Genomic DNA, 26,264 nt, shown 5'->3' on the forward strand with positions numbered 1-26,264 from the left:
CAATGCAGTGCTTGTTACCTCCCACACATCTCCTCCCCTCAGAGAGCGTCATAATCCCCTTAACTTGTACAGTACTTTACCCCCAACTTGGATGTACCCCTAAACCATCACATATCTTTAATATTAGGGTACCGCTAGGTAGCCCTGATCTGGGTGAATATAATATCCAAAATTCACCCAGATCGGACCAGTGGTTCGGCAGTTCCAGGAAGGTGAAGTTTGACCGACCGCACACGAGTTGGTATCCGAAAAGGGTTCCATGAGAATGGGCCCTGCGGTCGGTCTCCGTTCGGCAGTTAAAACAGACATTTATAACTGCCATCCATACTTTAATTCCCCTAGATAGTGATTCCCTCATTCGGTACTTTGTAACTACCGAATGGGGATTCGTTAACTCTCTCCGTTCGGCAGTTACGGAGCTCTGGAGGTCTCAGCGGTGTTTGGTTGTTTGAGTGTCCGATTTGAGTTCCAGACACTCGACGACAAAACACCGCTGAGATTTTCATGCGTAAGATGGCCGCCGCCACGTGTACGCATGCCGAATGGCGGCCACCCAGACACACTGTTAATGAGCCTGTTAACTTGCGGTTTGGAGAGAATGTGAACCTTAATTGCTGGCACACTTCTCTCCGGGGTGGTCTCTCCGTTCGGTAGTTTCCAGAAGTATATAGTACGGATGGAAACTACCGAATAACATACAATTCACATATTACATAGGCGAATAGCAATTTCAACATAGGTAAAAATATAACAATTACAGTCACACAGGCATTTTGCAGGACAGGCTTACTGCGTTCCGCTACACTGCTCCCCCTTGCCCACAAGCCGGCATACACAGTCTGATCCCACACGGATCGGCTTGGGGATGACCGGGGTGCTCACGGATTATTTCTCCAGATCAGTTTGTCGTGACAACCCGTCGGCGTTCCCATTTTGCTTACCCGGGCGGTATTGAATGTTAAAGTCAAAGGGCTGCAGCGCCAAACTCCAGCGCAGCAGCCTGGCATTGTCCCCAGCCACCCGGTTCAGCCAGACCAACGGGTTGTGATCCGTGAGCAAAGAAAAAGCCTGTCCATACAAATAGGGTTGTAATTTCTTCAAGGCCCACACCACAGCCAGGCATTCCTTCTCGATGGCGGCGTAGCTTACTTCCCGAGGTAAAAGTTTGCGACTGATGTAAGCCACGGGGTGTTCTCCGCCATCGGCCCCGACTTGGCTCAGTACTGCCCCCAATCCAAACATAGAAGCGTCTGTGTGAACAAGAAAACGTTTAGTTGGATTGGGAGCGGCCAAGACAGGGGCATTAACAAGTGCATCTTTCAAGTGTTGGAATGCCTGCTCACACTCCGGGGTCCAGGTTACTTGGCGGGGAAGGTTTTTACGGGTCAGGTCAGTGAGGGGTTTGGCCAGGGCACTATAATTGGGCACAAACTTCCGGTAATACCCTGCTGTCCCTAGGAAGGCTAATACCTGGGTTTTAGTTTTCGGGGTAGGCCACTGTGCTACTGCCTCTACTTTGGCTGGTTCCGGCTTTTGTTTACCACAGCCCACTCTGTGGCCCAGGTACTGTACCTCGGCCATCCCAATGCTACATTTCGCTGGTTTTAAGGTCAAGCCAGCCTCCCTGATCCTGTCTAGAACCGCTCCTATATGGGCCAAGTGTTCCTGCCAGGTATCGCTAAATATGGCAATATCATCGAGATACGCGCAGGTATAGTCTTGGAACCCATCTAGGAGGCGGTCCACCATCCGTTGGAAGGTAGCCGGCGCGTTTTTCATCCCAAACGGCATGACCTTAAATTGGTACAAGCCGAATGGGGTGACAAAGGCGGACTTAGGGATGGCGTCCGGGGCCAAGGGAATCTGCCAATACCCTTTACACAAATCAATAGTGGTAAGGTATTGACCCCTGGCCATCCGGTCCAGCAACTCATCTATCCTAGGCATCGGGTATGCGTCGGATACGGTTTTCTCATTCAATCTCCTGTAGTCCACGCAAAAGCGGGTCGTGCCGTCCCGCTTTGGTACGAGGACTACTGGAGAGGCCCAGGGGCTATCGGAGGGCTCAATGACTCCTAACTGAATCATCTCTTCAATTTCCTTGCGCATATTCTCCCGTACCGCTTCAGGGATGCGGTACGGAGTCTGGCGCATGGGAAGTTGGCCAGGGGTTTCTACTCGGTGGGTAGCCAGAGGGGTGTATCCAGGTACATTAGAAAAGGTCTCCTGCTTTTCTTGCAGTAGTTGTTGTACCTCGATACGCTCCTGTGGGCTTAACCGATCCCCCAGTACAACTGCTCCTAAATCCCCAGCCATCTGTCCGTCCTCTAACAGATCGGGGAGGGGTAGGCTGTCGCCTTCTTCAGAGGTGGGGGCGCAGATAGCTGTCACCTCCTCTGATCGCTCTTGGTAAGGCTTTAGCATGTTCACATGGATCATGCGTCGCCCCCCATTCCCTGCGCAGTGGCCAATTATATAAGTGGTGTCACACCGTTGCTCTACCACCTTATAAGGACCCTGCCAGGCGGCCTGTAGCTTATCGTGTCGGACAGGTTTTAAAATTAAAACTTTCTGTCCGACCTGAAAGCTACGGTCCCTGGCGCCTCTATCGTACCAGGTGCGCTGACGCGTCTGAGCTGCCTGTAGGTTTTCCTTTACCGTCTTTGTGAGAGCTTCCAGGCGATCTCGGAGGGCCAACACATATGGTACAATAGGGGTGCCGTCAGCGCTACGGTCTCCCTCCCAGTGTTCTCTAATCAAGTCTAGGGGTCCCCTTACTCTCCTCCCGAATAGCAGTTCAAAGGGAGAAAATCCCGTAGATTCCTGCGGCACCTCCCTGTAAGCAAACAGTAAGTGCGGCAGGAATTTTTCCCAGTCTCGGTGGGTCTCTGCGAAGGTTCGGAGCATCTGTTTTAAGGTGCCATTGAACCGTTCGCAGAGCCCATTAGTCTGGGGGTGGTACGGGGCACTAATGATGGGCTTAATCTTACAGAACTTCCAGAGCTGTTGGGTGACCTCTGCCGTGAACTGAGTGCCCTGATCCGAGATGATCTCCCTGGGTAACCCCATCCGGGAGAAAATCTGCATCAGCGCCTCAGCCACCGTCTCTGCACGGATATTAGTTAAGGCTACCGCCTCAGGGTAGCGAGTGGCGTAGTCCACTACGGTCAAAATGTACCGTTTGCCTGATGGGCTAGGCTTCCGGAAGGGGCCTACAATGTCTACTGCAACCCTATGAAAGGGTTCCTCAATTATGGGTAGGGGGTGCAGCTTTGCCTTACGCTTATCCCCCCTCTTTCCTACCCTCTGGCACGTATCGCAGGTGTTACAATACCTGCGCACCTCCTGGCTAATCCCTGGCCAGAAGAAACTTTGGGTCAGCCGATATCTGGTACGGCTGACCCCCAAATGTCCGGATAGCGGAATATCGTGCGCTATCCGGAGTAATTCGGTTCGGTACCTCTGCGGTACCACGAGCTGTCTTGCGGTTATGGGTTCTGACCCAGCTACCTCTTTACTTGTTTCTCGATATAATAACTGCCTGTCCCATACAAATCTTTCCCCCTCCGCCCCAGGTTGGATAGAGGTGACCTTGTCTCGATATACTTGTAAGGTAGGGTCAGTGATCACCTCGGCTACAAACTCGTCAGGAGGGGCCCACGGCATACAGTCTAGGGAAGGGGAGGAATCTCTTACCTGGACCTCCGGCAGTGCGTTGTTGTTGTGCTGGGTGCGGGCCTGTTGCCTGGTGACTACTGGGTGTGCTTCCTCAGTAGTTTGTGGTTCAAAGGCGGAGGTGAGTTTGCCCAGATCATTCCCTAGAACCACCTCAGCAGGTAATTGCGGCATTAGTCCCACTTCCACATTCCCAAACCCCGCACCCCAATGCAAGTGTACCCGGGCTGTGTCTAGCCGATACACGGCTCCCCCTGCAACCCTGACAGCCACAGTCTTATTCAGTTTGGCTTTGTCCGAAACCAAATGACTTTGCACCAGGGTGATGGTGGCTCCCGAGTCTCTGAGCCCCTGCATAGGCTTCCCTTCGAGATATACGGTCTGCCTATGGTGCTGTCGATTATCCGCCTGTGCTTGTAAGGGATTGGCCTCATGCAGCACTTCCCACTGTTCCACAGTCGTGACTGGAACGGCAGAGCTGTAGGTAAGTGGTATCTCATCTTGGTAGTGATGGGCGGCTGCTCTCGGTGGTGGTGGTGGAGGCCCTGGTCGGATCCAGGTGTTGCGGTCTCTAGACTGTGGACACTCTCGTTGAAAATGTCCCCACTTCTGGCATCGGTGGCATTGCACAGAAGCAGGTGTGCGGTATCTCTGCTGTGCTGCTGCTGGTGCTGGTGGAGGGAGTTGTCTTGGTGGGGGTTGAGGGTTAGGAGAGAAGGAATTCCCCCCTGGTGGCCGCATGGCAGGTTTGGTACTCACTGCCTTGGTTTGTCTGCGAGCGTCCATAAAATCATCTGCCTTTTTGGCAGCCTCGGTGAGGGTGATGGGGTTACGATCCCTCACCCATTCCTGTAGTTCTGAGGATATCCCCTCATAAAACTGCTCCAACAGCAGCATTTGTAACAAGTCCTCCATGGACCGTGCTTTACTGGACTGCATCCACCCAAGAGCTGCCCTTTCTAGTCGGCAAGCCCACTCTGCGTGCGAATCTTTGTCCGCCTTTTTCAATTCCCTGAAGCGCCTCCGGTATGCCTCTGCTGTTATTGCATACCGGGCCAGGATAATTTCTTTTACCCGATTATAGTTCCTAATTTCAATATCAGGCACAGTGCGGTAAGCTTCAGCTGCCCTTCCTGACAGCCGTCCGGCTAATATGGGTACCCACTCTTCCCTTGGTATGTTATGCAGCGTACACAGTCTCTCAAAGTCTTGGAGGAAGGCATCTATATCCTCCTCTGCTTCCACATACGTTTTAAAAGCTTGATAGGGAATTTTGGGCTTACCCTCTTGTGTCACAGCTCCTGCTGCACTTCTTTCTGGTGTTTGTGGTCTCCTGTTTCTCATCACAAACTCCTGTACCTCTGTCATCGTTTTAGAGATGATCTCTGTTGGTGGGTTTTCTCCATAAAAGGCCAGTCTGAATTGTAAGTGCCTTTGGAACTCCTCCTGTTCTGTTTCAGGTCTTTGTTCCGTGGCCTGGACCTCTTCTGCTCTGTACTCTGCCATTACTTCGGTGATAAGCGTTGCTTTGGATTTGCTGCTGGCAGAACCACCTTTCGCTTCCAGAAGGTCTTTCAATGTGGTTCTCTTTAGCGTAGAAAGGTCAATCTCCATTAATCCTTGTTCCTCTGTGAGTCTGGATCCCAGCGCTGCCAACCAATGTAGCGGAGAGCTGATTTCTCGCAGCTATTCTCCACTTTAGATCCAAGGAAGGCTCAGGAACAAGTCATTAGTAAATCCACAGCAGAGTTTCCAGCAGGTAAAAAGGTACAGAAATATCCCCACAGCACTCCCAATAACTGGACGACACACAGTTTCAGGAGTAGAACTGACAATCGTTTATTCCAAGGTTTCTTATAAAGCCTGCTCCCATGCAAGGGAGGGAACTACAGTAATTATGACAGTAACCAATGCAGTGCTTGTTACCTCCCACACATCTCCTCCCCTCAGAGAGCGTCATAATCCCCTTAACTTGTACAGTACTTTACCCCCAACTTGGATGTACCCCTAAACCATCACATATCTTTAATATTAGGGTACCGCTAGGTAGCCCTGATCTGGGTGAATATAATATCCAAAATTCACCCAGATCGGACCAGTGGTTCGGCAGTTCCAGGAAGGTGAAGTTTGACCGACCGCACACGAGTTGGTATCCGAAAAGGGTTCCATGAGAATGGGCCCTGCGGTCGGTCTCCGTTCGGCAGTTAAAACAGACATTTATAACTGCCATCCATACTTTAATTCCCCTAGATAGTGATTCCCTCATTCGGTACTTTGTAACTACCGAATGGGGATTCGTTAACTCTCTCCGTTCGGCAGTTACGGAGCTCTGGAGGTCTCAGCGGTGTTTGGTTGTTTGAGTGTCCGATTTGAGTTCCAGACACTCGACGACAAAACACCGCTGAGATTTTCATGCGTAAGATGGCCGCCGCCACGTGTACGCATGCCGAATGGCGGCCACCCAGACACACTGTTAATGAGCCTGTTAACTTGCGGTTTGGAGAGAATGTGAACCTTAATTGCTGGCACACTTCTCTCCGGGGTGGTCTCTCCGTTCGGTAGTTTCCAGAAGTATATAGTACGGATGGAAACTACCGAATAACATACAATTCACATATTACATAGGCGAATAGCAATTTCAACATAGGTAAAAATATAACAATTACAGTCACACAGGCATTTTGCAGGACAGGCTTACTGCGTTCCGCTACAATGAACACTCACAATGGAAGATTAAAGTAAAGAGGGACAGATGGTCTTTAGTTTCTAGTAGAAAAGGGGCCACTTGATAGATGTTATCACCATGCATTTAAATAGCAATAAAACTAGCAGTGTTATTTACTAAACTGAGAACTCAAAGTGAAGTCATAGTGAATTTCAACTTCAAAGCCAAATTAGCCGAACTGAAAGCATAGCTGACTTTTTCCAGATCAGCTATTTTGACCTTAACTTTGAAATTCACTTTAAATTCTCCCTAGTAAATAAGCATGTCTGTCTTTTTTTGTTGTTGTTCTAGTGCATTCAAGTCCAGTTCAGTTCAAACACAGTCAAGGAAGACATTGCAAATGAGTAGAAATAGAATCATTGTTTAACAGGACTGTGTTTGGCTACTGCTGGCTCTGCCTCTGAACTGCCTCCTTGACAAGCTCAGCCAATCCAATGCTTTCCTATGGGAAAGCATTGTGATTGGCTAAGATCATCACTTCTGATTATGCCAGCCAAGAAGGCAGAGCCAGCACCAACAGACTGGAATAAATGTAAGATTTCACTATATTTACAGGGGCAATGGAAGGGCAGTGGGGCTAGACGGTGTTTTTAACACTATAGGGTCAAGAATACAGGTTTGTGTGAGTGTGCAGACCTATAGTGTTCCTGTAATAGATTAGGGCCAGTCTATAGTTTTTATTGACATTAAAATAGACTAGGGATATCCTAAAAAGTATGACTTTTTCAAACGTATCTTAATAAGTTATTTTAATTAAGTATTTTGTGTAGTCTCCATATTTTACATTTAACATTTATTATTTAAAATGTGAATTAAATCGATAAACTGTGAGACATTAAAAAAAAAATGTAAACATTTGTATTTTGTGTAAATAAACAAATAGCTTGGTTCTTTGTCATCATTCCCCTATGGGGTATTTTCTTTGTGTTGTCTTATGTAGACTTTGTGCATGCAGGGAATGTGGATAAGGAGGGGACTATGCAGCAGGGGACATACAGTATCTCACAAAGGTGAGTACACCCCTCACATTTTTGTAAATATTTTATTATATCTTTTAATGTGACAACACTGAAGAAATGACACTCTGCTACAATCTAAAGTAGTAAGTGTACAGCCTGTATAACAGTGTAAATTTTATGTCCCCTCAAAATAACTCAACACACAGCCATTAAAACCATTGGCAACAAAAGTGAGTACACCCCTAAGTGGAAATGTCCAATTGGGACCAATTTGCAATTTTTTCCTCCCCGGTGTCATGTGACTCGTTAGTGTTACAAGGTCTCAGGTGTGAATGGGGAGCAGGTGTGCTAAATTTTGTGTTATCGGTCTCACACTCTCTTATACTGGTCACTGGAAGTTCAACATGGCACCTTATGGCAAAGAACTCTCTGAGGATCTGAAAAAAAGAATTGTACATAAAGATGGCCTATGCTATAAGAAGATTGCCAAGACTCATAAACTGAGCTGCAGCACGGTGGGCAAGACCATACAGCGGTTTCACAGGACAGGTTCCACTCAGAACAGGCCTCACTATGGTCAACCAAAGAAGTTGAGTGCACGTGCTCAGTGTCATATCCAGAGGTTTTCTTTGGGAAATAGACGTATACTGCATCAATGATGATGCAAAAGAAAGCCTGCAAACTGTTTGCTGAAGACAAGTAGACTAAGGACATGGATTTTTGGAACCATGTCCTGTGGTCTGATAAGACCAAGATAAACTTATTTGGTTTAGATGGTGTCAAGCGTGTGTGGCGGGAACCAAGTAAGGAGTACAAAGACAAGTGTGTCTTGCCTACAGTCAAGCATGGTGGTGGGAGTGCCATGGTCTGGGCTTGCATGAGTGCTGCCGGCACTGGGGAGCTACAGTTCATTGAGGCAACTATAAATACCAACATTTACTGTGACATACTGAAGCAGAGCATAATCGCCTCCCTTCGGAGACTGGCTGTAGGGCAGTATTCCAACATGATAACAACCCCAAACACACCTCCAAGACGACCTGTGCCTTGCTAAAGAAGCTGAAGGTAAAGGTGATGGACTGGCCAAGCATGTCTCCAGTCCTAAACCCTATTTGATTATCTTGACTACCTACTCCAAAATATTCACATATGTGGGACGTGGATCTAGTTTTAAGTTTTCTTCGAGACTGGCAGAATTTTCTCTGCGCCAACTCTCGGCAAAACTAACACTTTTGTTATGCTTTATTTCTTTTTCTGACGGGTTGCGGACGTGCGAGCGTTGGTCATGGAACGTTTTTTCCTTCACTCCAGAAGGAGTGTCATTTTCTATTTCGCGTCGGACTAAGATGGACTCCACTTCAGTCTCTTATCCCTTTTTTTCGGGCTGTCCCTCGCCTCTGCGTGGTGGACACATTACAGCAATATGTAGACTGGACTAGAGAAAGTAAATTCCATGACTTTTATTTGTCATGTTTCTCATGCTTCTTTTGCTTTTCTTCCTTAGCTTTAAAAATGCAAAATATGAAGCCTTCTGTCATGTTATAAAATTGCAAATTATGCTAACGCAGTGTACCTATAATCTTAATTTTATTGAGAACAGGAGGCAAATATTTTCCCACCCTTCTTATTCCCCTCCCTGTTTATGTGATTCATTGTTTTTTACTTCAATAAAGATTTGAATACATTCGAGGTGTGTGTTCAGTGAAGTCTCCCGAATAAAACAGTACCCCCGTGTACAGATTTTATGGTGTCTTGGAAAGTTACAGGGTTAAATATAGGGCTTGCAAACCAAATTCTGTGGACTTTCTGCCTAGTTTGTTAGGCAGGTCCCTCACACCGTAATTAATAAAATTACTTAATTATGTAAAAATATTACATAAATACATACATAGAATTTAAATATGTATATACAGTTGCAATAAAAAGTATGTGAACCCTTTGGAATGATATGGATTTCTGCACAAATTGGTCATAAAATGTGATCTGATCATCATCTAAGTCACAACAATAGACAATCACAGTCTGCTTAAACTAATAACACACAAACAATGAAATGTTGCCATGTTTTTATTGAACACACCACGTAAACATTCACAGTGCAGGTGGAAAAAGTATGTGAACCCCTAGACTAATGACATCTCCAAGAGCTAATTGGAGTGAGATGTCAGCCAACTGGAGTCCAATCAATGAGATGAGATTGGAGGTGTTGGTTATAGCTGCCCTGCCCTATACAAAAACACACACCAGTTCTGGGTTTGCTTTTTACAAGAAGCATTGCCTGATGTGAATGATGCCTCGCACAAAAGAGCTCTCAGAAGACCTACGATTAAGAATTGTTGACTTGCATAAAGCTGGAAAGGGTTATAAAAGTATCTCCAAAAGCCTTGCTGTTCATCAGTCCACTGTAAGACAAATTGTCTATAAATGGAGAAAGTTCAGCACTGCTGCTACTCTCCCTAGGAGTGGCTGTCCTGTAAAGATGACTGCAAGAGCACAGCGCAGACTGCTCAATGAGGTGAAGAAGAATCCTAGAGTGTCAGCTAAAGACTTACAAAAGTCACTGGCAAATGCTAACATCCCTGTTAGCAAATCTACAATACGTAAAACACTAAACAAGAATGGATTTCATGGGAGGATACCACAGAGGAAGCCACTGCTGTCCAAACAAAACATTGCTGCACGTTTACAGTTTGCACAAGAGCACCTGGATGTTCCACAGCAGTACTGGCAAAATATTCTGTGGACAGATGAAACCAAAGTTGAGTTGTTTGGAAGAAACACACAACACTATGTGTGGCGAAAAAGAGGCACAGCACACCAACATCAAATCCTCATCCCAACTGTGAAGTATGGTGGTGAGGGCATCATGGTTTGGATCTGCTTTGCTGCGTCAGGGCCTGGATGGATTGGTATCATCGAAGGAAAAATTAATTCCCAAGTTTATCAAGACATTTTGCAGGAGAACTTAAGGCCATCTGTCTACCAGCTGAAGCTCAACAGAAGATGGATGTTGCAACAGGACAATGACCCAAAGCATAGAAGTAAATCAACAACAGAATGGCTTAAACAGAAGAAAATATGCCTTCTGATGTGGCCCAGTCAGAGTCCTAACCTCAACCCGATTGAGATGCTGTGGCATGACCTCAAGAAAGCGATTCACACCAGACATCCCAAGAATATTGCTGAACTGAAACAGTTCTGTAAAGAGGAATGGTCAAGAATTACTCCTGACCGTTGTGCACGTCTGATCTGCAACTACAGGAAATGTTTGGTTGAAGTTATTGTTGCCAAAGGAGGTTCAACCAGTTATTAACCCCTTAACACCGCAGCCAAATGTACAAGTTGTGAACAGAACAAAACGTAAACAAAACCTGGCATTTACGCTATATGTCTGTCCAACCGTAATTCACCTCTTTCATATTAAATGCACCCCCCCTTATTATATATCATTTTATTCAGGGGAAACAGGGCTTTCATTTAACATCAAATATTTAGGTATTGAACATAATTTAATATAAAAAATTTATAAAAAAATGGGAGAAAAAAAGAATTTTTTAATTTTTTTTTGTTCTATGTGACATTTTAACTGTGGATGTCAAAATACTGTTTGCTTTTACTGCAATACAATACACATATTTGTATTCAGCGATGTCTCACGTGTAAAACAGTACCCCCTATGTACAGGTTTTATGGTGTTTTGGGAAGTTACAGGGTCAAATATAGCACGTTACATTTGAAATTGAAATTCGCCAGATTGGTTACGTTGCCTTTGAGACTGTATAGTAGCCCAGGAATTAAATTTACACCCATAATGGCATACCATTTGCAATAGTAGACAACCCAAGGTATTGCAAATGGGGTATGTCCAGTCTTTTTTAGTAGCCATTTGGTCACAAACACTGGCCAAAGTTAGCGTTAGTATTTGTTTGTGTGTGAAAAATGCAAAAAACGCCAATTTTGGCCAGTGTTTGTGACTAAGTGGCTACTAAAAAAGTCTGGACAAACCCCATTTGCAATACCTTGGGTTGTCTACTATTGCAAATGGTATGCCATCATAGGGGTAATTTTCATTCTTGGGCTACCATAGGGTCACAAAGGCAACGTAAGCAATCTGGCGAATTTTAATGTGAAAAAAATGAAACACAAGCCTTATATTTGACGCTGTAACTTTTGAAAACACCATAAAACCTGTACATGTGGGGTACTGTTGTACTCGGGAGACTTCGCTCAACACAAATATTTGTATTTCAAAACAGTAAAAAGTATTGCAGCAATAATATCGTCCGTGTAAGTGCTGTTTGTGCGTGAAAAATGCAGAAAACGTCACTTTTACTGGCGATATCATCGTTGTAATACATTTTACTGTTTTGAAACACTAATATCTGTGTTCAGCAAAGTCTCCCGAGTAAAACAGTACCCCCCATGTACAGGTTTTATGGTGTCTTGGAAAGTTATAGGGTTAAATATAGTGCTAGCAAATTAAATTCCCTATACTTTCGGCATGGGTTGTCAGGCAGGTCCCGCTAATTGTAATTAATTAGGATACCTAATTATGTAAAATTATTACATAAATATATGTGTAGAATTAATATATGTATATATATATATATACATATGTGTATATATACGTATATATATATATAATTTTTTTTAATATTTTTATTTATATATAGGTATATATATAGTGATATATACGTATATATTTATGTATATAGATATATATATATTATGATATATATATTATTTTGTTCTACGTGTATTTTGATATAAATATATATATTAATATCACAATACAGTTAGAACGAAATAACACATCTATATATTTTTTAATTATTTATTTTTAAATATTTTTTTTATTTTATTTTTTTACGTATTTACATATTTTTTTTATATTATATATAAATATATATATAACAATAATTATATATATATTTGATCAGTATCAGTCTACGTGTAATTTGATATTAATATATATATTTATATATATATTAATATTTAAATACACGTCGTGTATGTGTAAATGTGTGTGTGTGTGTGTGTGTGTGTGTGTATGTGTATATATATATATATATATATACTTAGATCATATATATATATAATATATATGATCTAAGTATATCTTATTTGTAACTGTAATTTTTTTAACTAATATTTTATTTTATTTTATTTTAGGACAGGGGGGCAATGACAGTGTCAGCCAGTGATTTCACATCACTGGCTGACACAGGATCAGTGATCACAGTGACTGCCTGTCACTGTGATCACCTCCTGCAGATTGGGTAATTGACCACAGGGGGGAGTGCCTGGGTGGTACAAGCACTCCCCCCTTCCAATCTGCAGGGGGATCACTGTGCCAGTTACATGTGTCAGCCAATAGGCTGACACATGTAACACTGATCGCAGTGACAAGCTGTCACTGCGATCAGAGAGCTCTGAGATCGCAGTGACAGCCTGTCACTGCGATCAGACTTAGCAGATCGCGGTCACTGACCCCAGGGGGACTGCCTGGGGGGCCAGTTAAGTCCCCCGACCGCGATCTGCAGAAGGGGAACGCCGCCGGCCGCATGTGTCAGCCGATTTGAAATCGGCTGACACATGCTTAATACTGGTCGCAGTGACAGCCTGTCACTGCGATCAGAGACTGCAGATCGCGGTCACCGGCCACAGGGGGGGTTGCCTGGGGGGCCAGGCATCCCCCCCGACCGCGATCTGCAGCGGGCGATTAGCGCCGGCCACGTGGGCGGCCATTATGGCGAGGACGTAATATTACGCCCGCCGGCGTTTAGAGCCGGTTCCTGCAGGACGTAATATTACGTCCTCCGGACTTAAGGGGTTAAATCCAAGGGTTCACATACTTTTTTGCACCTGCACTGTGAATGTTTACATGGTGTGTTCAATAAAAACATGGCAACATTTCATTCTTTGTGTTTTATTAGTTTAAGCAGACTGTGATTGTCTATTGTTGTGACTTAGATGATGATCAGATCACATTTTATGACCAATTTGTGCAGAAATCCATATCATTCCAAAGGGTTCACATACTTTTTCTTGCAACTGTATGTATATATAATGTAATTTTTTTCATTATTTTTATTTATATATAGATAGATATATACATATATATTTATTAATCTCGATATAGAATTTTGTTCTACGTGTATTTTGATATCAAAATATATATATATATATATATATTAATATCAAAATACAGTTAGAACAATATTACACATGTATATCTAAAAAAATTTTTTAATTATTTATTTATTTTATATTATACAAGTAGAGATTGTAGCCGTATTAGTCCAGTGATGTAGATGTAAAAATCAAATAACATTTGTATCTTGTAATACCTTTTTTATTGGACTAATAGAATTTTTTTTAATGACAAGCTTTTCTTAAGTCTGAAGCATTTCTGAGCAAGACGACAGATAGAATTCAAAGTTGAGTTGTGATACAGGGGTTAAAGCGACATGAGGGCAGATAAGACACAGGTTTGATAGAAAATAGACAACATTCTTGCAGAGGGTCATAAATATCTTTCTAAAAATCAGAGTGAGGGGGAGAGGGAGAAAAAAAACAAAAACCAAGCAGACAGTGCAGAAGATGGTACACTTTATACATACACACGCACACAAATATATATATATATATATATATATATATATACATACAAACTCATAAACACATGAACACATATATATACACACACACACACACGTACATGAACTCATATACTCAAATATAAATGCACAGTCACATATATAAGTATACATGCATTAGAGTATGGGAAAGCATAGGTCTCCCAAAAGCTTGTCATTAAAAATTGATGTTAGTCCAATAAAAAAGGTATTACAAGATACAAATGTTATTGTTTTTTTTTTTTTACAACTTTTATATATATTAAATTATAACTATGTATATATATATTTATATATATGTAAACTTAATATCATTCTAAGTTTATTTTAACATTATATATATATATATATATATATAATATATTTTAATATTAAAATTTAAAATACACTTAGAGACAGTGTATGTGTATGCATGTTTGTATATGTATATACTTAGATCATATGTATATGATCTAAGTATATATAATTTAATTTTACACTGTTTTTAAACTGTATTTAATTTTTCTACAGGCAGCAGGGGGACTGCCTGTCATTCCAGGCAGAGCCCCTGCAGGCATTGCTGTGGACGGCTATTCTGTCCATGTGATCGTATCCTCATCGCGATCACATGGCCGGGGAGGGCCGGATCAGCCGCAGGAGGACTCCCTGGGATGCCAGGCAGGTACCCCCATCGCGATCGCCTGCGAGCAGGTAAGTGCATAGGACGGCGGGGTTAAAAATGCATTTCTTGTTAGATTGCATCAAAGAAAGAGATAAAGGAAGAGGGGCCTTTTATACCCTGTTGCAATATGTTTTTTTCAATAAACTTTATTGTTAAATCTGTGCTGCTGGAGTTTAGTAGAGAGCGTTTCATGCAAAATATTCGCCTCCTGTCTATAATAAAATTTAGATTATAGGTACATTGCGTTAGCATAATCTACAATTGTGATGAGAGTTCAGTTTGGGATTGTCACAGATCACTTTAGACTACCACATCTAATTTAGCACATTTTGCCTAAATTGTTTTGCCTATTGTGTTTGTATATTGTGTAGGGACCACCAATGTTCAGAGACTACTGAAGGCAACAATACTTCACAGTTCACACTACAACTCAGATTGTATTTTGTTAGTATACTGTGTTGTTATACTGAGAATAATCCACTAGATGTCAGTAAAAGACTAATAAAGAACACATTTGCCTACTATTCATGGTAAATAATGCACTTTGTCTAATGAATAAAACATGGATCTTGTATAATTAAGGTTTTCTTCTTTACACAAAACACAAATGTTAACATTTACTTTACTTTTCGTTGTTTCTCACTTTTTATGGAGCTAATTCCCATTTTAATTGTCAACAATAAAAATTGAGTTTTAAAAATTGGGACTTCCCCAAAAAATTTATTTAAATAAGATTTAAGAATAACTTACATAACAATATGTCCCAATTTTAGTAGATCTTGTATTGTTAGATGCAAGGCATGTATGCCAGTAGTTTGAATCCATTCCTCAGATGACTGCGTATCATGTATTTCCACTTCCGGGCCTTTTAATCTCTGCATAGAACAAACAAAGCAAAATAAATCAGTTAACCATGAACAAATCTGTTTCTTTTTCCTAAGAGCTCAAAGAAATATACATTTTTACTGCATCGTCTTAATGGTGTACATGTCTAATTTAATACTGTTTACAATATAGAATAGAATAAGGCACTATGGAAATTTGTAGCACTAGTCTGTAAGCTCGTTTGAGCCGAGTCCTCTTCAACCTATTGTTCCTGTAAGTTTTCTTGTAATTGTCCTATTTATAGTTAAATCCCCCCCTCTCATAATATTGTAAAGCACTATGGAATCTGTTGGCGTTATATAAATGGAAATAATAATAATAATAATAATAATATACAACATATACTTTGTACAAGGCGATTCATGCACTACAAAAGTGTGTTTTCTTTTATCACTATATAAACTGCAAGAAGGAATTAGCTGTTGGTAGCTGCAGCAAGATTAAATTTAAACTGTTCCCGAGAGCTTTATACCTGTTCCAGACCATTCCCATCCAGATTCCCAGTTAATTCTTCTCCATTCTACAATCAGCTATTCTACGATTTGTATATAATCAAGCTGTCCCAACTCTACCTTCCCTCCTGCGATTTGTTGAGTGGCATGGCTCGGTGGAAGCAAAACCCTGGTGCCCTTTGGGAACGTTAGGATCCTTTCACTGTCTCCTCTTTTTGGCTTGGCTTGAAATGCGGGTCATACTCACCATCAAGGTATTGCAACCGTTCATAGGGGCTAAACTGCACATTTGGCATAGAATCCATGTTCACTGTGATCTTTCATCAATCCCAAACCCCATGACATCATTATTTAATCTGTCATTTCCAGTTGGAGAACAAGACACAGGTTTGGTTAGAGGGCCTCATGTGTCTAACGCATTTAGTCACAAAAGGAAAATCCAAACCACTGGAGTCCCTGGAGTATTCTGCTATAATACACAAATTACTCATGTTATGAAGTCCCTCCCTAGGCCCTGCTTCTTGAGTAGGAAACCCACTGACTTTGAAACCCTCTGTTCAAAGGGAGAACACATAAGACTCTCTTCTTTACTCACTTCAGTTTATTTAGCGCTAGCACTATTTGATTTGCCTCCCATGTTGTTATTAGTGTAAAACCCACCAATATTGGGATACTGTGAAAAAGTAGTGGACTTAACACAATATGGCCATATGGTGGAACTTAAACCCCATATTTGTTTGCTGAGATAAGCTATTTTAAGTGCCCCTATGTAATTTAGAAATGTGTTTTACAAGTGCGCTGTTCCTTAATCTGTATTATGTATACATGTTGGTCACTACAGTAGCACCATTCCTGCAAGATGTATGTTCTGGGTGTGCCCCCATTTCCCTTTAGTTTTTGCTTTGTAGTTTGGAATCGAGATCAGGTTCCCTTTGGGGTTAAGCAACCTCCAGCCTCAGAGGCCCCTTTGGAGGTGACCACAGGTATAAATTTGAGGAGGGTTTGGATAGTAACGTCACTTCAATTATAAGTTTCATTGAGTAGATACATAATTTGCATTGTAAGTATATACACCAGTGGTAGTCAACCTTTTTCTACCTACCGCCCACTAATGCATCTTTTTGGTTGAAAAAATTTCCTTACCGCCCACCAGTTTTCGCGCAAATGTGGAATATTTTTAAGAAAGGAGGGTGTTTTTTAAAAAAAATAAATGTACGTACATTTATCTTTTTATTTCTACTTAATGCAGGTTTATAAGGTTTTTAACTTTATAACGTTTAATGAGAAAACAATAAAGTAAATTGAAATTACCTTTACTAGTGATTAATGAGATCCTTGAGGTTGATGCTGCGACACTAAATATTTGATATCTGGTTCGATTTTCGTAAGGAACAAACGAAGGTCTCTTTCAGTGATATTCAGACGACTTCTCTGTTTGCGCATAATATGATTTCTCATTTGTGCGTCAGCTCATCTCCTCTCCCTCCTCAATTCCCCTTTCCAGACACACACATTATATTTAAGTATATTTAAGTCACCCTCCTGTTTCCTACCTTTAAGGTGCAGGAGGGTGACTTTCCCTGGGGTCCAGTAGTGGCTCAGGTGGATGGGAGTCAGAGTTCCCACTCTGACTCCCTGGTGTTCCTCCCGCGCGGCTCTCAGTTTTAGCTGGGAGGAGTGACCGGGGAATCACTTCCTCCCAGCTCTGATGTCATCACAGGGGGCCCGGTCGCGCTGTTAAAGTGCCCAGCGCTGACCGGGCCCCCTTACAATCCGCATCCATCGGGTGGCCCTGACAGCATGGGCCACCCGATGGACACTTTGGAAGGCGGCCCCGGCGGTTTACTGGGCGGGCCGGAGCCGCAAATGGTCACAGCGGTACCCAGTCGCACGGGTACCGCCGGCTCGCACCCGCCCGCCCGATCAACCTGGAAATCCCTACCGCCCACCTGGAATCCTGAAACGCCCACTAGTGGGCGGTAGGGACCAGGTTGACGAACCATGATATACACTGAACAAAATTATAAATGCAACACTTTTGTGTTTGCCCCCATTTTTCATGAGCTGTACTCAAATCTGTGTTTGCAGAGATAATCCATCCACCTCACAGGTGTGGCATATCAAGATGCTTATTAGACAGCATGATTATTGCACAGGTGTGCCTTAGGCTGGCCACAATAAAAGGCCACTCTAAAATGTGCAGTTTTACTGTATTGGGGAATCCGGGGGGTCCGAAAACCAGTCAGTATCTGGTGTGACCACCATTTGCCCCATGCAGTGCAACACATCTTCTTCGCATAGAGTTGATCAAGTTGTTGATTGTGGCCTGTGGAATGTTGGTCCACTCCTCTTCAATGGCTGTGCGAAGTTGCTGGATATTGGCAGGACCTGGAACACGCTGTCGTATACGCCGATCCAGAGCACTGTATCTCTGTGCATTCAAAATGCCATCAATAAAATTCACCTGTGTTCGTTGTCCATAACATACGCCTGCCAATACCATCATTCCACCACCACCATGAGCCACTCGATCCACAACGCTGACATCAGCAAATCGCTCACCCACATGACGCCATACACGCTGTCTGCCATCTGCCCTATACAGTAAAAAAAACGAGATTCATCCATGAAGAGAACACCTCTCCAAAGTGCTAAACACCATCGAATGTGAGCATTTGCCCACTCAAGTCGGTTTCGACGATGAACTGCAGTTAGGTCGAGACCCCGATGAGGACGACGAGCAGGCAGATGAGCTTCCCTGAGACGGTTTCTGACAGTTTGTGCAGAAATTCTTTGGTTATGCAAACCAATTGTTGCAGCAGCTGTCCAGGTGGCTGGTGTAAGACGATCTTAGAGGTGAAGATGTTGGACGTGTACCTGGGCTGGTGTGGTTACACGTGGTCTGTGGTTGTGAAGCCGGTTGGATGTACTGCTGCATTCTCTGAAATGCCTATGGAGACGGCTTATGGTAGAGAAATGAACATTCAATTAACAAGCAACAGTTCTGGTGGACATTCCTGCAGTCAGCATGCCAATTGTATGCTCCCTCAAAACTTGCGACATCTGTGCCATTGTGATAAAACTGCACATTTTAGAGTGGCCTTTTATTGTGGCCAGCCTAAGGGACACATGTGCAATAATCATGCTGTCTAATGTAACCTGTGAGGTGGATGGATTATCTTGTCAAAGTGCTCAGTCACACAAATTTAGACAGATTTGTGAACAATATTTGAGATAAATAGGCCTGTTGAGTACATAGAAAAAGTCTTAGATCTTTGAGTTCAGCTCATGAGAAATGGGGGCAAAAACAAAAGTGTTGCGTTTATAATTTTGTTCAGTGTATATAAAAGCACGATCACTTTAATATTTAGTTTTGACACTGAATTTTTATTAATTGCATTTACCACATTAATTTCGTATTATATACATTGAGGGGGGAAAGTATTTGATCCCCTGCTGATTTTGAACGTTTGTCCACTGACAAAGAAATGATCAGTCTATAATTTTAGACAGAATAACAAAAAAAAGTCAAGAAAAACACATGTCAAAAAAGTTATAAATTGATTTGATGTGCTTGATTCTTGATGTGCGAGAACCCCCAAAAGATGACTGGTTGTGGCCTTGCTTTCTCTGGAACTGTTTTGGGGCATCACCTCGTGGCCAACCGGTCAAAACTTCATTCGACTGGCGTTCCCGAAACACCGAAGGGATCGGAGTGATATTTCGTCAAAGTGTGCGCTCAGACCCAAGCTATTGGGTGATGTGACTTTCGTAGGGTTCTGAAATATTAAAATGCATTTTTGTGGTGTTTTTAATTATTGTAGATTTTTATGTACCTGAGAGATAATTGAGTTATAGATTTTTATCATGCAATTATCTCTCAGGCACAGAGGATCTTGGGAGGAAAAGCCCTGTATTTCTGTGTGAGAGACCCCATGTAGGGGTCAGTGCATAAAAGCTGTAAACTCAGTTGACTCCCAGAACCGTGTGCCGTCCAGTTACTGGGGGGAAAGTGTCTTGGGATATTTTGCTGCTTATTTAGGCTACGAGGACTGCACAGCGGAGATACCTATGCTAGGTATTGGAGCTCCGCTACATCCATAGCTGTCATTTGGTTCACTATCTTAGAGAGTTACAAGACAAGTTGAATCAAGTTCTTTTGAAAACCATAAAATGGCTGAAAACAAGATCTAACTATTTGTTATCAAGCTTTAATTTGAAATGTAATGATGCAAAACGTTTCTGCTGCCAATGTAATAATGGTTCCATTCACATCTATTTAGTATTATAATAACCTATTGAATACACTGTAATTACTCCACAATTTACTCAATTTGACTAAATTTAGCCAAAGGCAAACTTTAAATGTATCTGAAATAACATTTGGGCTTGTTCTTCTTGTTAAAATTTGCAAATAACAGTTTTTGTACTGGCCTTAAACATTCTTTATTTATAAATCTGGCAAATGTATTATAATATTTTAAAGGGGAACAGCCTCTAAAATGTCCACCTTTGAATAAAACAATAGAAATTACCTAGAACTTGTGTTATTTCCTTAATGATAGTAATTAGTAATGCCCATTAGGGCATTTTGAATAAAAGGGCTGGAGTAATCCTTTAAATCCACCTCTAGTGGTTGTCTTAATAAATATAGACTATATACCGTATATACTCGAGTATAAGCCGAGTTTTTCAGCCCATGTTTTGGACTGAAAAACCCCAACTCGGCTTATACTCGAGTCAGAGTCTGTATTATGGCAATTTGCATTGCCATAATACAGACTGGGGGGAGAGGGGGGCTGGCAGAGCTGTACTTACCTTTCCTGCAGCTCCTGTCAGCTCTCTCCTCCTCTGCGCCGTCCGTTCAGCACCTCGGTCAGCTCCCAGTGTAAGTCTCGCGAGAGCCGCGGCTCTCGCGAGACTTACACTGTGAGCTGACAGAGTGAGCTGCACAGACCGCGCGGAGGAGGAGAGAGCTGACAGGAGCTGCAGGAAAGGTAAGTTACAGCTCTGCCAGCCCCCCTCTCCCCCCACTGAACTGCCACTGGACCACCAGGGAAGGAGAGCCCCCCTCCCTGCCATATATCAAGCAGGGAGGGGGGACGAAAAAAAAATATATAAAAAAAAAAAATAATAATAATAAAAAAAAAAAGGGGTATAAGGACCACTATGGGAGGGGGGGGGGGTATAAGGACCACTATGGGAGGGAGGGGGGTATAAGGACCGCTATGGGAGGGAGGGGGGGTATAAGGACCACTATGGGAGGGAGGGGGGGATAAGGACCACTATGGGAGGGAGGGGTAAGGACCACTATGGGAGGGAGGGGGGGGGGTATAAGGACCACTATGGGAGGGAGGCGGGGATAAGGACCACTATGGGAGGGAGGGGGGGGGGGTAAGGACCACTATGGGAGGGAGGGGGGGGATAAGGACCACTATGGGAGGGAGGGGGGGTATAAGGACCACTATGGGAGGGAGGGGGGTATAAGGACCACTATGGGAGGGAGGGGGTATAAGGACCACTATGGGAGGGAGGGGGGGATAAGGACCACTATGGGAGGGAGGGGGGTATAAGGACCACTATGGGAGGGAGGGGGAGATAAGGACCACTATGGGAGGGAGGGGGGGATAAGGACCACTATGGGAGGGAGGGGGGGTATAAGGACCACTATGGGAGGGAGGGGGGTATAAGGACCACTATGGGAGGGAGGGGGGTATAAGGACCACTATGGGAGGGAGGGGGGGATAAGGACCACTATGGGAGGGAGGGGGGGATAAGGACCACTATGGGAGGGAGGGGGGGATAAGGACCACTATGGGAGGGAGGGGGGTATAAGGACCACTATGGGAGGGAGGGGGGTTTAAGGACCACTATGGGAGGGGGTGGGATAAGGACCACTATGGGAGGGAGGGGGGTATAAGGACCATTATGGGAGGGAGGGGGGGGGGTATATGGACCACTATGGGAGGGATGGGGGGGATAAGGAACACTATGGGAGGGAGAAGGGGGATAAGGACCACTATGAGAGGGAGGGGGTGGGATAAGGACCACTATGGGAGGGGAGGGGGAAGTAAGGACCACTAGGGGAGGGGAGGGTAAGGACCACTAGGGGAGGGGTGAGTCAGGACCACTGGGGGGGGGGAGTGAAGGAACACGGGGGTGGGGAGGTAAGGACCACTGAGGGAGGAGGAGGGGAAGTCAAGACATATGGGGGGGGAGGGGGCGGCAAATTTTTTTTTGCCTACGGCGGCAAATATCCTTGCACCGGCCCTGCACACACTGCATTCACACACTGCATTCATGCACACACACACTGCATTCATGCACACACACACTGCACTCATACACACACGCTGCACTCATACACACACACATACGCACACACTGCATTCATTATACACACACTGTAAATAAATATTCAATTAATATATTTTTTTTAGGATCTAATTTTATTTAGAAATTTACCAGTAGCTGCTGCATTTCCCACCCTAGTCTTATACTCGAGTCAATAAGTTTTCCCAGTTTTTTGGGATAAAATTAGGGGCCTCGGCTTATATTCGGGTCGGCTTATACTCGAGTATATACGGTAAATATTGGGTTTTTTACTACTCATCTTCTTTTTCCTTCTATTGGTTACATTTTCTCATTTTATCTGTGAATTAAATTGTGGGGAAAAATTTTGTACACCGATGTCTTAATCGTTTTCCGGAATATTTTTGGACGAGCCAAACCCGAATAACAATTTAGATGTTAGAGAACAACAGCATTGTATCTGGCAGGGGACAGAATACAAATTTGCCTAAACCGGCACTATTTTGTGGGCTATTTATATACTTAATGATTGTGACTTAGTCATAGATGAACACGTATGGGAAGTCTGGCTAGAGGGCAGTTGCAAAGCATACTGGGATTATGGTCTGCAGTCTCACACCATTCTTCTAAAAGCAGCAGGGTGGTGTGTAGGAATGTATGTTGATACTGTATTGTAGGAGTAAGGCAACAGGCAAGATGTGTGCAGGGTCTTTCCTAGCCAAGTACTGTGTAGGTTTGCAGTAAGAATTCAGTGGACTGCAGTATCTGGGGCTGTCAGACTATTATGCGTATCTATGATGTCCCGGGAGATGTGTAAATGGAACTGCAGGGTAAACGGAGACAGTGCTCATGACATTCATGAAACACTGCGGTTATCATTGTTGCAGAAAACAGAGTCTGTGTCTCTTGGGCATACACAGCTCTCTGTAAATGCTGCATCATGCTAAGCATATCATGTTGATGGAGCTTGCAGGGATAAAGAACGCTACATCTTCAGGGACTTGTCCTGTTGGAGACACCTATTTACAGCACTTATAATGTCCATTTTGGAGCTCAGGTGGGCAGGTGAGGAGAGATAAGTACCAGAAGCCTTGTCCTATTCCTGCAACTCTGCAATCAAGCCAGCTTCCTACGCATGATAACAGAGCTGCAGGAATAGTTACAGAGTGTGTAAAACTCAGTGCTGTCTCAGCTCCTTCAGTGTCTGTGTGTGAAGATAAAGAGGAAGTACAAGGGGTCACTTCCCATCTGCCTACTAACAGGAAATGCCTAGCAGGAGGAGCAGGGACAGCACTGCGTAATTCACACTGTTCAACAGCTCCTGCAATTCTACTACCAATCACAGGAGGGTGACTACTTTCCAAATAACCCTTAAAACTCCTCGTGCCTGCACCCTATACTCCCCTTTCCCCAAAGCCTTAATTTAACACCTAAACCTGGAAGAAAATCCTTTATCATAAACCAGGTTTAATTCCTCCTAAAAATTAAACACACCATGTACCCAAATGCGAAATTGAGCACCTCCTCTAACTGTGTGTCAGGATTATAGCTGATCCAGCACACAGAATTGTATCACACCCTTTACCAGACCTTAGAATAGCCGGACGTAACGTACCAGAGAATAGTCTGAATACTTGCCGAGGTCAGGGACACAGAACAAGACACAACGATGAGGAGAGCCAAAAGTCAAGGATACCAGAAAAAACACGATAAGGAATACACTCTCGGAAAACCAGCTAGTGGAAACCACGACAGGGCAACGATCAAGTAACTTGGACTTAAATAGCCCTCCTGTAGCTCCGATTGGCTGTACCTCGTCTTTGACCCCAGAACGTGCGTGTGCGTCATCTGTGTGACGTCACACGCACGTCGGTGTCAATCTTGCCGAGAACGGAGGTGGGGCTATTTAACTGAGTGAGTCCGCAGAGGACGGCATCCATTGATATGCCACGATGTTCAGGAACTGTACCAAGCGGCTGCCTTACCTGTAATCCTGTATTGGTAAATCACAAATCACACCACCACCACAAGTTGACTATAAGTTCTGACATAATTGCATATATAGCTAAACAAAACAAACAAAACTCCTGTGAATTATTGAGATTCTGTGTTACCAGTAAATCCTGTGTGTGATTGACGTGTGTCACCATTAATCCGTTATCACGTCCCATGTTGTTTATCCTAACATCTTTCCAGGAAGGCCACGCACTGATGGGAATTGGTTTTAATTCTCTTTCCACTTCAGGGCTTTAAAAAAACGAAAAAAAAAACACAGTAACAAACAACTCACATGAGTACATTGCCTGACATAATTCTGTTATGACTATTAAAGATCAGTGTAACAAGGGTATGGGAATGGGTAGATCCTCTCAGATATTTTTTCGGAAAGGGTTTGAGAAGGTAAGACCACTCTTGCAATCATGATGGTGTAAAGTATACTTTAAGATCATATGCTTTACTGTTGATAAAAGATGGCAAAAAATAAAATATTTTAAAGGAGTTTGTTTTCAGAAGTTCACAATAAAGTTGTTATGATGCAAGGAGGTTCCGGCTGCCTTCTTACCTTATGAGATTAACTTGTTAACAAACAGTTTAACCTCAAAATGTGGAAGATGGTGCCAAATCGCTCTGCCCCTATACTTCCAATATTTCTATCAGGAAGCCTCAGATCAGGTGCTGCTGAAAAGCTGTGAGCATCAGCTGACGATCTCAGCCTAACACTAGCACCTCATTGAGAAAATGTGATGGTTGGAGGCTTCCTTATTCAACCTCAAATCAAGAAAGGAGCACAGACTGATAGGGCGTTGACTTCCAGAGTTTGGGGTTAGACAGTTTGTTTAATCCTCTTTGGTAACATGGTGCCCAAGATCTCAAAACACCATAATAACTTAATATATCATATCTATATACCTCTTTGATTAACTGATATATAAATATATTTGTACTGATCAGCCACAACATAAAAAGAACTGACAGGTGAAGTGAATAACATTGATTATATTGTTACAGTGGCACCTGTCAAGGAGTGGGGCATATTAGTCAGCAAGTGAACGGTCAGTTCTTGAATTTCATGTGTTGGAAGCAGGAAAAATGGGCAAGTGAAAAGATCTGAGTGACTTTGACAAGGCTCAAATAGTGATTGTTAGATGACTGGGTCAGAGCATCTCCAAAACGGCAAGTCTTGTGGGTGTTCCCGGTATGCAGTGGTTAGTACCTGTCAGGACGAACCAGTGGCCCAACACGCAGAACTAACTTAAACACGGACAAAATAACAAACAGTAACGATGTATTACAGGGCCTTAGAATGGCCGGATTTAACGTATAAGAATAACCAGTAACGAGCCGAGGTCAGGAATACAGAATAAAAAAAAACGGAAAGTCAATCCAAGCCAAGATCAATAACCAAATAACAGTAACAGGAACGCGCTCTCGGATAACCAACAGGATGGAAACCACGACAGGGCACTGAATACCTGTAGGTTTGGGTTTAAATAACCCTGCTATTTGCTAATTTGGGTCTCATGACCCCAGAACTTGATGCCGCACGTACGTTGACGTCATTAGTGATGTCATTGCAGAGGCCGGCGTCCTTCCTAACGCTGGACCCGGCCACTGTCCAAGGAGCTGTGCGGAAGGAGAGGTGTTGGTGGCAAGGTGAGTAACCTCTCTCTCCTTTAGTGTGACTGCAAAGATCTTGTGACGGCGTGCGGTCACACTGAGGTGCTGATCTACACCGTGACAGTACCTACCAAAAGTGGTGTAAGGAAGGACAACTGGTGAACCCAAGTCAAGGTTATTGGCACAAAGGCTCATTGATGCACATAGGGAGTGAAGGCTAGACTGTTTGATCACACAGAGGAGCTACTGTATTTGTTTGCTAAAATTGTTAAAAATTGGAATGTTGGCCATGAAAGAAACTTGTCCGAACACATAGTGCATTGCAGTTTGCTGCGTAGC

General features: G+C 43.4%; 1 protein-coding gene across 1 annotated transcript in view; it reads right to left on the reverse strand.

Annotated features, from left to right (window-relative positions):
• The window catches only part of VWA3A (von Willebrand factor A domain containing 3A), a 147,592-nt gene that overhangs the window by 97,607 nt on the left and 23,721 nt on the right, over window positions 1-26,264 (reverse strand). The window contains exons 3-4 of the mRNA XM_063428878.1: window positions 24,422-24,554; window positions 15,409-15,533 (exon numbers count right to left, since the gene is read on the reverse strand). Coding sequence (XP_063284948.1) covers window positions 15,409-15,533; window positions 24,422-24,554 — 258 coding nt within the window. The remainder of the gene's footprint in view (window positions 1-15,408; window positions 15,534-24,421; window positions 24,555-26,264) is intronic.

This window comes from Pelobates fuscus, chromosome 8 (assembly GCF_036172605.1).
Source record: "Pelobates fuscus isolate aPelFus1 chromosome 8, aPelFus1.pri, whole genome shotgun sequence".
Classification (NCBI taxonomy): domain Eukaryota; kingdom Metazoa; phylum Chordata; class Amphibia; order Anura; family Pelobatidae; genus Pelobates; species Pelobates fuscus.